The sequence below is a fragment of the Balaenoptera ricei genome, chromosome 10 (genome assembly GCF_028023285.1).
Source record: "Balaenoptera ricei isolate mBalRic1 chromosome 10, mBalRic1.hap2, whole genome shotgun sequence".
NCBI lineage: Eukaryota > Metazoa > Chordata > Mammalia > Artiodactyla > Balaenopteridae > Balaenoptera > Balaenoptera ricei.
The window spans coordinates 23,378,188-23,394,332 of record NC_082648.1 but is presented as its reverse complement, the minus strand read 5'-3'; the positions used below and the strand labels follow the sequence as shown (position 1 = coordinate 23,394,332).

The following is a 16,145-nucleotide window of genomic DNA, read 5'->3' as shown; positions in this document are numbered from 1 at the left end:
TATTATGTAACTAGAAGAGCAGTAGATTTCCTACTTTTCTATCATTTATGACAAAGATTTCGCTATGATATAGTTCTCAGTCTTTATAACTACATCGGTAGAAGCCCAATATAATGTAATTATTCTATAATGTAGGCATTAGTCCCAAGCTTCTATACAAGCAGTATAAAGAGTTTCTACTCCAGTTATTTTAAATATTCCTCTCAAAGAATTAATAATAAAATGAAAGCAAAATCAGCTACTGTTTAAAATATATATTTTTTGAAACAGGATTCTGGGTTATATTCACATCTTGCCTGTGAGTTACCAGACATGGATCACCAGTTTTCAAAGACTGTGATACGTTCAGATACGCTTAACTAAACCCACTAAAATTAAATTTTTCTTGATTGATTCAGAAGCCACTTCAGATCTTTACAATATCTCAGGATCTTTTTCAAGAACTTCAATTGTGATTTTTAAATACAGGTATACCTCATTTTATTGCATCTCGCTTTATTGTGCCTCGTAGATAATGTGTTTTTACAAACTGAAAGTTTGTGGCAACCCTGCATTGGTGCCATTTTTCCAAAAGCATTTGCTCATTTTGTGTCCCTATGTCACATTTTGGTAATTCTCACAATATTTCAAACTTTTTCATTACTATTATATGGAGATCTGTGACGTGACTTTTGATGTTACTATTGCAAAAAGATTACAACTTGCTGAAGGCTCAGATGAGAGTTAGCATTTTTCAGCAATAAAGCACTTTTTAATGAAGGTATGTACATTGTTTTTTTTTTACACATACTGCTACCGCAGATGTAATAGACTACAGTATAGTGTAAACATAACTTTTATATGCACTGGGAAACAAAAAATTTGTGTGACTCACTTTATTGCAACATTTATTTTATTGCAATATTTGCAGTATTATGGTGGCCTGGACCTGCACCTGCAATATCTCCGAGGTATGCCTGTAGCTAATTTTTGAGCTTTTTGGTTATTTGAATTGGCAGTTATAGTAACATGGTCTCTTATATTGTTTTAGTATTATCCAAGGATTCTTTTGTTTGCATGTTCTCATTTCTTGAACATCTCTTGTCCTCTCTTTCTTTTTTGCAGAAGTGGAGAGAAGGGTGAGGGGATACAGGCTTTTAAGGTGGTTATTTTCCTCTATATATCTACCATTCATAGTAACTAAAAATGTACAAATGCCACAATGTAGTGGTACTGTTATTTATGTCTTAATGCTGATGCCAAAATCATTTCACACCACTTATTGAATTAGCAAGACAAAAAGAACAATGGCTTGAATTACAGCTGTGTTCACTGTCTGTGTTTTGTCAGTTATACCTGTATCACAACTCAAGGCACTAAGAGCCAACAGTCAAGGGACTGCATCTGGAGATAGTATGTCTACCGGACTATGACCTGTGCAAGGTTAATGACCGAAAATCAGACGAAAGAAGAACCAGAGCCCATGCTGATGATGCCTTTAAAAATACCAGAATGTTAGCTGCAGATGGACAGTGGTTATATAAAATAAACAGCTGGTGATCTTTCTAAGAAGGGCTTTTTGTGAAGCCTAAGGAAGGCCGGGTATGGTTATTATGATCACCAAATAGCGTGAATGAGAGTTTGGGGCTTTGTTTTTGTTTTTTTCAATAACTTATTGAGGTGAAAGTCATATAACATAAAAGTAACTATTTTAAAGTGAGCAATTCTGTGGCATTTATCACATTCACAGTGTTGTGCAACCAACACCTCTAGTTCCAAAACATTTCCATCATTCTAAAGTAAAACTCCTTACTCACTAAGCAGTTTCTCCCCATTCCTCTCGCCAACCTCTGGCAACCATCAGTCTGTGTTCTATCTCTATGGATTTACTTATTCTGGTATTTCACATAGATGGATTCATGTCATATGTGATCTTCTGTGTTGGGCTTCATTCATTTGGCATGTTTTGCAGATTCTGAGAGTTTTGGTTTATTGGAGACATTTAAGCAGTCTTACGTATTACGTATTAAGCAGTCTTATGTATTATGTATTAAGAAGTCTACTATGTATATTAGAACTCCCAAACATTTTTACATTGTAATCTGGACATAAAAATTACCTCTGAAGGCTTCGGAATAGACTCCTTTTCCTGTTCAAAACAACAATAGTATTTAAGATTGTTATAGGAATCCTTTATCTAGTCAGAATTTCTCACATATATATATAATTCAACAAATTAAAATAAATTGACATCTATTCCTAAGCTACAAAATCTCACCTTCATTTATTTCCTACAATGTTTTATTAAAGTCTCCACTTTGGGCTTTACTTTCAATCTTTTATACTCATATTTCTTAATATTTATCATTAACTATGGTATCTAATAATTTTCCATTATTGAAACCACAAACGGGAAAAGATGAAGATCCCTAAATGTTTTCTTCTCAGGGTAACAGACAGAAGAAACACAGGACCAACCCCGTCTGATGACTCTTTCTTCAGATTGCCCAGGCTGCTAGACTTTTGCAGACTTGAAGTTCTAAAAATAACAATAACAACAATTATGATTAATAATAAGTGGCTCTGGTGTCACTGTTTCTAAGTAGAACGCCTTGGAAAGAAACTAAGATTGTATGTGAGCGGAAACCTGGAAATAAAAGAAAATCTGGATTTAGGCAGTCACTTATGTGCTTAACTAAATTATAATGTTCAGTTCTTTTAAAAGCAGGGGTGGTTAACGGCCCTGCCAATAACTCTAAATGTTCTGCACATGTCAGAATAGCTGGAAAAACACTTAGGACTATCCTGTGATGTCAATATTTGAAAATAAACCAGTGTTTTCCACAGATTAGTCGCGTATCCTTTGCAAATACACATATACACCGGGGACTTTTAAAATACTCATGTACTTTTTATGTATAATCATCCTAATGAAAATACAGGACAAAAGTTTTACTTTCCAATTTACAAAGGAATCAATTTTCTGAGTCTGGCAAAGCACTTCATTTTACAGTTCTAATCAAGCATAATAGAGGAATCCCTATTGTTGCCTATAATAACTCATGTACAATCCTAGTAAAGGCAGAGTGACAGTGTGAACATCTGGAGAGCCTTTCTCTTTCACATAAGTAGCATTCAATCATACGGAGCTGGTGTTACTCAAAAACTGAAGGCAGGAGTATGTGACCAGTTTAAAAACAGAGCGAAAAAAAGTAACATCATTGCTCTAAGACACAGAATAATATACTACACCAACAAAACCTTTAAAAGGCATTTCTCATGTATTTATGTGTAAATAAGTTGCTAGAAATGTTGACTACCAAATACAGTAAAAGATAACAGAGAGCAAAGAAAAGATCTCATCTTTGAGTACTGCTCTGAAAATAGATTTTCCTAATGTAATCCAGACATTAACTTGGATAAACTTAGCTATTAGGTCAGCTTATTAAGTTGAAAGTGCAAAAAACCACGGCAGCCTTGCCAGCCATCACATCATTCTCTGCGATGCTTTTCTGATACACTTATATCCAGAATATAAGTCAGTACAAAAATGAAATTAAAAGCACTGAACTTCAAATGAAAACTGATGAAGAAAGGCTAGGATGGCAGAAACCTGGCATGAGATAATGGTAAAAGAGCGAGTGTTGATGTGTTACTTTACAAACCCCACTCCACCCCCCCGCAACCCGATCATTACGGCTGCATTAGTTCATTCATGCCTCAGAGTCATTTGTTTTTAATACTAAGTCATTGTTAGTGTAACAGAAGCTTCCTCTTTCCCAAGCATCAATCATATTTTTTTACATTTGATAAAATAGAACTTACGAAAGACTGTCGCACAGTTGAGTTTCAACAGCAGAACCAAGGATTAGTTTTCCATCACTAAAATATTAAAGAAAAAAGGTATTTATGAGCTTCATGAAAAAAAAAAGACCATATATATTCCAGCTGAACAGAATTGTCAAAAACAAAAAACTGTGCAAGGACAGTTATTTCTCTCTCTCTTTTTTGATATTCTATTTAATTTTACTTGATCTAACTGTAAGATTAGGCAATTAATTTGGGAAGATGGTCCCCCCAAATTCTATTTGCCTACAGAGGAACTACTGTATCCCTCTCCTGTCTCCTTCACAGCGTCTTCCAAACAGCCTCAGGCACATACATGACTGCCACTAGTCTGCTTGCAATCCTTTGATGGCCACCTATGACCTAGGATATAAAATCCAAGTTCCCTAAAATCCCTCTCTAACCTAATCAGCACACCTCCCCAGCCTCATCTCCAGTTACTTCCTACTTCACACCTTTTATTTTAATAGTACAGAACTGCATGGGGTTCCCTGGCACAGGTCTTGCTATTTCTTGCTTCTCTGGGTAAAAGATTATGTCTGAAAATAACACCCCTGCTTTTGGTGGATCTACTTTTCTGGTTATTTATATTGCAGTTAGATCATAAATGATATATACTTCTCCTCAAATGACATCTCTGGCTTAGGAGGCAATTTCACTTTTTCAGACGTTTCCAAGCCTTTAGATGCTGGCAATAATGAAGGGATTGAAACTTGCAAGACGCTGGTGTGGAACTGTAATATAATAATAAAAGACCAAAAATCAATCCAACAAACAAACAAAACACAAGCCACAGAGTAACAAAAAATAAATAAGACAATTAAGTGGTCTATTTATGGCTAAAATTTCATACACCTGTGTTTAGAATTCTGTTCTTATATTTATAAAATGGTTTCAGGATATAAACATCTGTAAGTGTTAATCAGAGAAAACATCCTGGAAGAAAGTAATTTTTGAACTTGCTTCTGAAGAAGACACCGAATATTGAGAATAAGACATAAAACATATCATTAAGTAAGTTAATAGTAAAATCTAACAACTTTAAGCCCCGGTTGAAATCTTGGCCCTGACACACTTGCCTAAGTGACCTTGACCATAGGCAATCACTTAACTGCCTTAAACTTAGGCAAGTCAGTTTTCTCCTCTGTAAAATGACAATGGCAATGCCTACCTTACAGGGTTGCAATGATTTTAGATGAGATTTGGTTAAAGAGCTTCGTCAACAAAGCACGATTTCCATTTTAATTTCTACCGTTAGTCTAATATAGAACATTGGTCAAGCCAGTTAATTATTATTCTATATGTGAACAAGCTGACTAACTTTGATGAACAGAATTGACAAAAAGTGTAATTAAAACAAATTATAATAGACTTTGTGGCTATACTATTTAAACCATGTTGATTAATAGTAACAATATTATAGCAAAAACAACAAAAAAACATAATACATTTCCCCCCAAAAATGCTTTGTATATCCTAAGGATGGATTTGGTCAAAGGATTTCTAAACACTGGTTTTCAGTAATTTCTGACACCCAGAGAGGAGTTAGATTGTGAGCCACTCCATGAAGCAATAAATGAAACACTTCAAAAAATATTCCAGTAAAAAAATGAGTGAACTCACTTCTGCAAGTCAACCAATCTGAGACAGCTCTTGGCTTCTGCGAGTCGGCTAGTCAGGCAGGGACTCACACCAGGAACACACTTCTGAATGCCAGCCAGTCAACAACAGTCTCGCCTTCACAACCACACACAGCTGACGTCAACTCACTCCTGCCACTGAGAGCCCAACCCCTGAGCTCCAGGCATCCTAAAAACCCTCCACATGATCCACTCAAAGAGAATGTCCTTGACCAGCAAAGTTCACTTACTTAAATAAGCAATAAATTCAGCTTGGTGATTTTTGTTTCAGTTACTGAGTGATATTCTCACTCTGTGATACTATAAAAGGTTATAAAATGTGCAGTCTGTTAAAGTAACCAGACTGGGCACAAGATGGAGTCACTCATGCTAAGCCCCATGTTAGCAAGCCTGAAAATAACTAAATTTTCTCTGCTTGGCTCTCCCAGAAAAGGAAGGCCTAGGTCAACCAGTCAGCACTTCCTGCTCAGCACAAGTTACCTGGCTGGGCCCCAAGACCTCTCTTTGCTCCATGTAAGGAAATAACCCTGCTTTAACCAATCAGCAAATGCCAAGTAAGACTTCTCTGTTCCTGCTCCCTTCCACCTATAAAAGTCAAGGGGATGCTGCTGGATTCATGAATTGCTGAATAAAGCCAACAAGATCTTTAAAATTTACTCAGTTGAATTTTGTTCCTTAACAAGTCATATTATTATAAAATAGGAGATTATTTCACTATCATTTTTTTCAGTTTGAATCTTTATGATTCATCCTGGGCAATTTATTTAGCCACCATCCCCATTTCCTGAAGTGCATGTACTTCCTTGGGTTCCTAATCACAGGGAAAAATAGCTACAAGAGCAGACTGACCCATTCTCTTGATTTCCTTTCAAACTTCAGGGCTTTCACTCCATGCTCAAATCACCCTCCTGGCTTTTCTTTTAAAATGAGGCTGAACACCCTCAATCCTCCTCAAATCATTTTTATTCCAAACTAAAAATCTGTGATTAAACTACAATTCACATAGCAAAGACTTCTTTTGGTAAGGATACGAGATTCTCTAGGTGTATCCTCTGTAAAAGCAGCCTCTTTCTATAAATGTAGCACATGCCTTGGCTACCATACGTTATTTTTTTCTTTCAGTATAAATATTTAACAATTACGGGATTTTTGACGGTGAGCCACAGCCACCCTCTGCCTCTGCAGGAGACCCTCCAGTGCTAGCAGATAAAGAAACAGAAGCCAAAGACCTGTTAGCAGGAAAGTCAGCACTGGAACTCAGGACTTTTGACTGCAGAGACCACACACACACTTCCACGTCTTCTGTCTCTCTCAAGGCCCAGGCCTGTCTTCTGAAGAGAGACCATGTGGCTGACAGGCTCTTGGTGCTCTGGCCGGGTGTCAGGCCTGAGCCTCTGAGGTAGGAGAGCCGAGTTCAGGACATTGGTCCACCAGAGACCTCCCAGCCCCATGTAATATCAAGCAGCAAAAGCTCTCCCAGAGATCTCCAACTCAACACGAAGACCCAGCTCCACGCAACGACCAGCAAGCTCCAGTACTGGACACCCCATGCCAAACAACTAGAAAGACAGAACACAACCCCACCCATTAGCAGAGAGGCTGCCTAAAATCATACTAAGTTCAAAGACACCCCAAAACACACCACCGGATGTGGTCCTGCCCACCAGAAAGACAAGATCCAGCCTCATCCACCAGAACACAGGCACCAGTCCCCTCCACCAGGAAGCCTACACAACCCACTGAACCAACCTTGCCCACTGGGAGCAGACATCAAAAACAATGGGAACTACAAACATGCAGCCTGTGAAACAGAGACCCCAAACACAGTAAGTTAAGCAAGATGAGAAGACAGAGAAATACACAGCAGATGAAGGAGCAAGGTAAAAACTCACTAGACCAAACAAATGAAGAGGAAATAGGCAGTCTACCTGAAAAAGAATTCAGAGTAATGGTAGTAAAGATGATCCAAAATCTTGGAAACAGAATGGAGAAAATACAAGAAACGTTTAACAAGGACCTAGAAGAACTAACGAGCAAACAAACAATGATGAACAACACAATAAATGAAATTAAAAATTCTTTAAAAGGAATCAATAGCAGAATAACTGAGGCAGAAGAATGGATAAGTGACCTGGAAGATAAAATAGTGGAAATAACTACTGCAGAGCAGAAAAAAGAAAAAAGATTGAAAAGAATTGAGAACAATCTCATAGACCTCCGGGACAACATTAAATGCACCAACATTCGAAATATAGGAGTCCCAGAAAAAGAAGAGAAAAAAAAAAGGGACTGAGAAAATATTTGAAGAGATTATAGTTGAAAACTTCCCTAATATGGGTAAAGAAATAGTCAATCAAGTCCAGGAAGTGCAGAGAGTACCATACAGGATAAATCCAAGGAGAAACATGCCAAGACACATATTAATCAAACTATCAAAAATTAAATAGAAGGAAAAAATATTAAAAGCAGCAAGGGAAAAGCAACAATTAACACACAAGGGAATCCCCATAAGGTTAACAGCTGACCTTTCAGCAGAAACTCTTCAAGACAGAAGGGACTGGCAGGACATATTTAAAGTGATGAAAAGGAAAAACCTACAACCAAGATTACTCTACCCAGCAAGGACCTCATTCAGATTAGATGGAGAAATCAAAACCTTTACAGATAAGCAAAAGCTAACAGGATTCAGCACTACCAAACCAGCTCTACAACAAATGCTAAAGGAACTTCTCTAGACAGGAAACACAAGAGAAGGAAAAGACTTACAATAACAAACCCCAAACAATTAAGAAAATGGTAATAGGAACATACATATTGATAACTACCTTAAATGTAAATGGATTAAATGCTCCCACCAAAAGACACAGACTGGCTGAATGGACACAAAAACAAGACCTGTACATATGCTATCTACAAGAGACCCACTTCAGACCTAGGGACACATACAGACTGAAAGTGAGGGGATAGGAAACAGATATTCCATGCAAATGGAAATCAAAAGAAAGCTGGGGTAGTAATTCTCATATCAGACAAAATAGACTTTAAAATAAAGACTATTACAAGAGACAAAGGACACTACATAATGATCAAGGGATCAATCCAAGAAGAAGAGATAACAATTGTAAATATTTATGCACCCAACATAGGAGCACCTCAATAGATAAGGCAAATGCTAACAGTCATAAAAGGGGAAATCGACAGTAACAAAACAATAGTAGGGGACTTTAACACCCCACTTTCACCAATGGACAGATCATCCAGGCAGAAAATAAATAAGGAAATACAAGCTTTCAATGATACATTAAACAAGATGGACTTAATTGATATTTATAGGACATTCCATCCAAAAACAGCAGATTACACTTTCTTCTCAAGTGCTCATCGAACATTCTCGAGGACAGATCATATCTTGGATCACAAATCAAGGTTTGGTAAATTTAAGAAAATTGAAATCGTATCAAGTATCTTTTCCGACCACAATGCTATGAGACTAGATATCAATTACAGGAAAAAATCTGTAAGAAGTACAAATACATGGAGGCTAAACAATACACTACTAAATAACCAAGAGATCACTGAAGAAATCAAAGAGGAAATCAAAATATACCTAGAAACAAATGACAATGAAAACACGACGACCCAAAACCTGTGGGATGCAGCAAAAGCAGTTCTAAGAGGGAAGTTTATAGCAATACAATCCTACCTCAAGAAACAAGAAACAACTCAAATAAACAACCTAACCTTACACCTAAAGCAATTAGAGAAAGAAGAACCAAAAAAATCCAAAAGTTAGCAGCAGGAAAGAAGTCATAAATATCAGATCAGAAATAAATGAAAAAGAAATGAAGGAAACGATAGCAGAGATCAATAAAACTAAAAGCTGGTTCTTTGAGAAGATAAACAAAATTGATAAACCGTTAGCCACACTCATCAAGAAAAAAAGGGAGAAGACTCAAATCAATAGAATTCGAAATGAAAAGGAGAAGTAACAACTGACACTGCAGAAATACAAAGGATCATAAGAGATTACTGCAAGCAACTATATGCCAATAAAATGGACAACCTGGAAGAAATGGACAAATTCTTAGAAAAGCACAACCTTCCGAGACTGAACCAGGAAGAAATAGAACATTTAAACAAACCAATCACAAGCACTGAAATTGAAACTGTGATTAAAAATCTTCCAACAAACAAAAGCCCAGGACCAGATGGCTTCATAGGCGAATTCTATCAAACACTTAGAGAAGAGCTAACACCTATCCTTCTCAAACTCTTCCAAAATATAGCAGAGGGAGGAACACTCCCAAACTCATTCCACGAGACCACCATCACCCTGATACCAAAACCAGACAAAGATTCCACAAAAAAAGAAAACTACAGGCCAATATCACTGATGAACATAGATGCAAAAATCCTCAACAAAATACTAGCAACCAGAATCCAACAGCACATTAAAAGGATCATACAACATGATCAAGTGGGGTTTATCCCAGGAATGCAAGGATTCTTCAATATACACAAATCAATCAATGCGATAAACCATATTAACACACTGAAGGAAAAAAACCATATGATCATCTCAATAGATGCAGAAAAAGCTTTCGACAAAATTCAACACACATTTATGATAAAAACTCTCCAGAAAGTAGGCATAGAGGGAACTTACCTCAACATAATAAAGGCCATATATGACAAACCCACAGCTAACATCGTACTCAATGCTGAAAAACTGAAACCATTTCCACTATGATCAGGAACAAGACAAGGTTGCCCACTCTCACCAATATTATTCAACATAGCTTTGGAAGTTTTAGTCACAGCAATCAGAGAAGAAAAAGAAATAAAAGGAATCCAAATTGGAAAAGAAGAAGTAAAACTGTCACTCTTTGCAGATGACACGATACTATACATAGAGAACCCTAAAGATACCACCAGAAAACTGCTAGAGCTAATCAATGAATTTGGTAAAGTGGCAGGAAACAAAATTAATGCACAGAAATCTCTTGCATTCCCATACACTAATGATGAAAAAGCTGAAAGAAAAGTTAAGGAAACACTCCCATTTACCATTGCAACAAAAAGAATAAAATAGCTAGGAATAAACCTACCTAGGGAGACAAAAGACCTGTATTCAGAAAACTATAAGACACTGATGAAAGAAATTAAAGATGATACAAACAGATGGAGAGATATACCATGTTCTTGGATTGGAAGAATCAACGCTGTGAAAATGACTATACTACCCACAGCAATCTACAGATTCAATGCAATCCCTATCAAACTACCACTGGCATTTTTCACAGAACTAGAAGAAAAAATTTCACAATTTGTATGGAAACACAAAAGACCCCGAACAGCCAAAGCAATCCTGAGAAAGAAAAACGGAGCTGGAGGAATCAGGCTCCATGACTTCAGACTATACTACAAAGCTACAGTAATCAAGACAGTATGGTACTGGCACAAAAACAGAAATATAGATCAATGGAACAGGATAGTAAGCCCAGAGACAAACCCATGCACATATGGTCACCTTATTTTTGATAAAGGAGGCAAGAATATATAATGGAGAAAAGACAGCCTCTTCAATAAGTGGTGCTGGGAAAACTGGACAGCAGTAGAAGAATGAAATTAGAACACTCCCTAACACGATACACAAAAATAAACTCAAAATGGATTAAAGACCTAAATGTAAGGCCAGACACTATAAAACTCTTAGAGGAAAACACAGGCAGAACACTCTATGACATAAATCACAGCAAGATCCTTTCTGACCCACCTCCTAGAAAAATGGAAATAAAAACAAAAATAAACAAATGGGACCTAATGAAACTTAAAAGCTTTTGCACAGCAAAGGAAAACATAAACGAGACGAAAAGAAAACCCTCAGTATGGGAGAAAATAGTTGCAAATGAAGCAACTGACAAAGGATTAATCTCCAAAACATATAAGCAGCTTATGCAGCTCAGTATCAAAAAACAAACAACCCAATCCAAAAATGGGCAGAAGACCTAAATAGACATTTCTCCAAAGAAGATATACAGATTGCCAACAAACACATGAAAGGATGCTCAACATCACTAATCATTAGAGAAATGCAAATCAAAAGTACAATGAGGTATCACCTTACACCAGTCAGAATGGCCATCATCAAAAAATCTACAAACAATAAATGCTGGAGAGGGTGTGGAGAAAAGGGAACCCTCTTGCACTGTTGGTGGGAATGTAAATTGATACAGCCACTATGGAGAGCAGTATGGAGGTTCCTCAAAAAACTAAAAATAGAACTACCATATGACCCAGCAATCCCACTACTGGGCATATACCCTGAGAAAACCATAAGTCAAAAAGAGTCGTGTACCACAGTGTTCACTGCAGCTCTGTTTACGATAGCCAGGACATGGAAGCAACCTAAGTGTCCACTGACAGATGAATGGATAAAGAAGATGTGGCACATATATGCAGTGGAATATTACTCAGCCATAAAAAGAAATGAAATTGAGTTATTTGTAGTGAGGTGTATGGACCTAGAGTCTGTCATACAGAGTGAAGTAAGTCAGAAAGAGAATAACAAATACCGTATGCTAACACATATATATGGAATCTTAAAAAAAAAAAAGTTTCTGAAGAACTTAGCTGTAGGACAGGAATAAAGACACAGACATAGAGAATGGACTTGAGGACACGGGGAATGAAAACGGTAAGCTGGGACAAAGTGAGAGAGCAGCATTGACATATATACACTACCAAATGTAAAACAGATAGCTAGTGAGAAGCAGCCGCATAGCACAGGGAGATCAGCTTGGTGCTTTGAGTCCACCTAGAGGGGTGGGATAGGGAAGGTGGGAGGCAGACGCAAGAGGGAGGAGATATGGGGATGTATGTATATGTATAGCTGATTCACTTTGTTATACAGCAGAAACTAACACACCATTGTAAAGCAATTATACTCCAATAAAGATGTTAAAAAAAAAAAATTAGGGGATTTTTCCCTCTAAAATAGCTCTTATTCCTTAACTGATTCCTTGGGTTTTTTTCCTTTCTGTTTTATTGAGATGTAATCGACATATAGCCACTGTATAAGTTTTAGGTGTACAGGATAACGACTTGACATACCTACACTGTGATATGATTATCACAGTTGAGTTTAGTTAAACTAACATCTATCACCTCATATAGATACCAGAAAAAAAAAACATTTTTCCTCGTCATGAGAACTCTTAGGATCTACTCTCTTAGCAGCAGCTTTCAAATATACAATATAGCAATGTTAACTGTAGTCACCATGCTGTTCTTTACATCCTCAGTACTTAGTTGTAGCCAGAAGTTCATACTTTTTGACTATCTTCATCCAATTCCCCTTCCCGCTAATTCCTTGTAACGGCATATTTTAGCTCTCTCTTACATTTAAAAAAGAAATGCTGCTTTCTCCTTGAATTCACTTTCATTCAATTCAAATTTCATATTCTCATTACGTAATTATGAGCAACTGATATAAAAAATAAATATGCCATTTGATTTCTTCTCGCTACTTACAATAAAATGTTAGAAGAGAGGTGACCAAAGAAGCAACTGTTAAATATAAAGGAGCCAAGATTATTTACTTGAAAAATTAAACTGTTTCTCATTCCTAGTCTCCCTAGACGGAACATTACATATTAAAATTCAGAAATGGTTTCAGGGCAAAGATCAAGCACAGGTGCTGTCAGGAAAACAGTCTTAAGATGAAGCCACAGGTGTGGCTTTGTGAAGACAGGAAAATTCAAGGTGGTGCTGTCTCATTGAACCTTTCAAAAAGATCAAAAACTCTAAAAACAAAGGGATATCCCATAGTGGCCTTACAGGGAACCTAAGGCAGTAAAGGGCTTTTTGTGAAGGTATTTGCGGATATGCTTTTATCTAATGGAGTGGATTAAGCTCAGTAGTTGTGGCGCACGGGCTTAGTTGCTCCGCGGCATGTGGGATCTTCCCGGACCAGGGCTCGAACCCGTGTCCCCTGTGCTGGCAGGCGGATTCTTGACCACTGTGCCACCAGGGAAGTCCCTCTAGTTGCTTTTTTCAAGTTTAACAAAGTCAGGGGGAAATTTTCTTCCATGATCTTTTTTTAAAAAAAACTGAAAGCAGTCACTGTTTATTAACTGACCAGATTACAAAAATAATCATGGTAGACATCTTAGTTCATCCTTCTAATAGATGTGTTGATCTGGTCTACCCTATTGCCAACATCTCTACCTTCTAAAAAGTGGGTGGTCTTTTTCTTCACTCCACCTCATGAAGATAATTTGACGGGCCATAGGAAGGCGTTTGCTTCTTTGAAGCATTTTTCAACACTACAGATCCCGTAAATCAGATCCTCCATGCAGATGACTCCATATTTACCAAGAAATCAATCAATCAATGTGTTATCTGTCAGGGCAATTTGCTTCTTATTGTTTTGCCATAACTACGCTTGTAGATCAGTTCACTTGCTGACTTCAGGTTTGGGTACCCCCAGGCAATACATGGCTCCACAATCCCCAGCATGTTAACTGAAGTCCATCATCTTTCACAGTTACCACCACAAGTGACTAAAATAAATTTACATAATCTCACTTCACCTCCACTTTACTTATTCCCTACTTATTCTTTAGGAAGTAGATTATAATCTAGTACTGAAGATGACATCCATCTCCAAGGGATTCATATGTCTTTCCTGAATTACATAAGCGGTTTTGACACTGCCCAAGTGTTTATTTATTAATAAAGAGAGGGAAAAAACACACATTTCAAATAAAGACCAGGAGGTCACAATAATTGCCAGGACAAAGCAAGTCAGTAACCCAACTGAGAAAAGAACCCATGTCTTTGATGTTATCAATGGCACTTTAACTTTCAATGACAGAGTCTCTTTAACATGAAGAAACTATTGAGTCTATAAATACCTCTTCTGGAGCACTTGTGTTAAATGGGTCATGACTGGGAGATCCCATTACCGGCGTAGATGACAGGTTTTTCTCCAGATCACTAAAGCCCTGTGCGTCCAGCAAAGTGGAGAAGGAACTGGAAGGGAGCAGGTCTTCAGAGTCGCCATCTTGGCCTAAGCAACGACAAAGCGGAAAGTGGACACCAGCAACTCCTCATTTTTTACTTTTGGAGGAAGATAAGAATCCCAATTATCTTGAATATAAAAAATTTTCTGATCCTTAAAAATCAAAGAGTCAACTCCTGGCATCACTTGAAGAACAAAAACGTGGGACCTAGGAAACAGCATCTTAAACTGTGGGCACCTAAGGCCCAGGGACTCTTGGGCCACATGAGTATCCAGTAGTGGTATTAGTAGAGGTATTAATTACTAGTGGTTTAATAGACACAATCATAGACTCACAGCATTGATGTTAAAAGTTAACTTAGTCCAACAACCCTCCTGTAATTCTGTGTCAACATTTGGGGCTTTATAAATTTTAGTTCAGAAATAACCCAGTTGAGGAATACCAGTGGTACAACAAAACTGATTCTGAACAGCAACAAAGTCACCATTTAGACAACTCCATTTTCATTGCTACTGTGCTCCTGAAAAAACGTAGACAGGAAAAAAGGAAAAGAAGAAAAAATAGATGACCCTTTGATCCCTCTTAAGAGGATCCTTTTTTGCCATTCATTTCATTTTAAAGTAGAAAGAATGGCCTAATGGAGAGAAGGAACCACGTAACCAGCAAACCAGCAGCTCTGAGAATTTTTTTACATCTCTAGAAATGAAAAGGATTAAGTGCTGAACAACAGTGCCAGATATTCTTTTTTTACAAATAGAATGGTCCTTCCAACTATTCTCTGAATAATACAAAATGGCAAATCATATACTTGTTTAAAGATACTAACTAGACATAGCTTCTTAATTTAGGTTTTTATTAGATTTTTACTCTAATTTTATTAGAATTTAGGTGTTCTTAAAATTGCCTGAGGATTACCTAAATAAATATAAAACCTAGTTAGAAATCACTGTTTACATAACTCTTCAATATAACAGGACATAATTTTCAATGGTTCATAAAAATCTATCCTGCTGTACATGGTTAAAAGCTATCTCTTTTAATTATGTATTTATATGCGTAGAAAAAAAAGGCCAGAAAGAATTACATGAAAATGCCAGCAATGATCATGCCAGTGCAATTTTGAGTGATTTTTTTACCCTTTCTATCTGTTTTCCAAGTGTCTTACAATGTAGTCTAATTACAGAAATCAATCTGCTCTTCCTTGATTTTTAAATATTAGAATTATAGTGTTGAGATTCTATAAAATCAAACAATGTTTTAAATGCTATGACTATGTAAAAATTAATTACTTGAGAATTTGCAATATTCCTTAGGAGACTCCTGTGAAGGTTTAGAAAATGGTGAGTGGTAAGAATTGTCATAAGTCTACACTGATAATTAGAGGTTCATTTGCTCATTCAGATATTTATAAAGTCTTAATAATAGGCCTTCTGGACAAAAAGATGAAGATCCATTTTTTTCAAAGATCCTGGTCTAAAGCAGAATTTTCTTTCTTTGTGAACCCATCAAGATTAAAATTTCAAAATCCAAGTGTCCCATAAGTACCTTCCAAAAGACTTATTTATTTCCAGCACTTACTTTTTTTTTTTTAATAGCTACTGATATGTGTAATTCTAGGTAATTTCTTTTTTTTTTTAACATCTTTATTGGAGTA

At 36.8% G+C, this 16,145-nt stretch overlaps 1 protein-coding gene across 12 annotated transcripts in view; it reads right to left on the bottom strand.

Moving 5' to 3' along the window:
• Positions 1-16,145, bottom strand: part of PPFIBP1 (PPFIA binding protein 1) — a 176,225-nt gene that overhangs the window by 16,030 nt on the left and 144,050 nt on the right. For all 12 annotated transcript variants that reach the window (XM_059935519.1, XM_059935521.1, XM_059935518.1 and 9 more), the window contains 5 exons: positions 14,384-14,538; positions 4,444-4,559; positions 3,805-3,861; positions 2,458-2,518; positions 2,099-2,128 (listed from right to left, as the gene is read on the bottom strand). In XM_059935519.1, the coding sequence (XP_059791502.1) occupies positions 2,099-2,128; positions 2,458-2,518; positions 3,805-3,861; positions 4,444-4,559; positions 14,384-14,538 (419 nt within the window). The remainder of the gene's footprint in view (positions 1-2,098; positions 2,129-2,457; positions 2,519-3,804; positions 3,862-4,443; positions 4,560-14,383; positions 14,539-16,145) is intronic.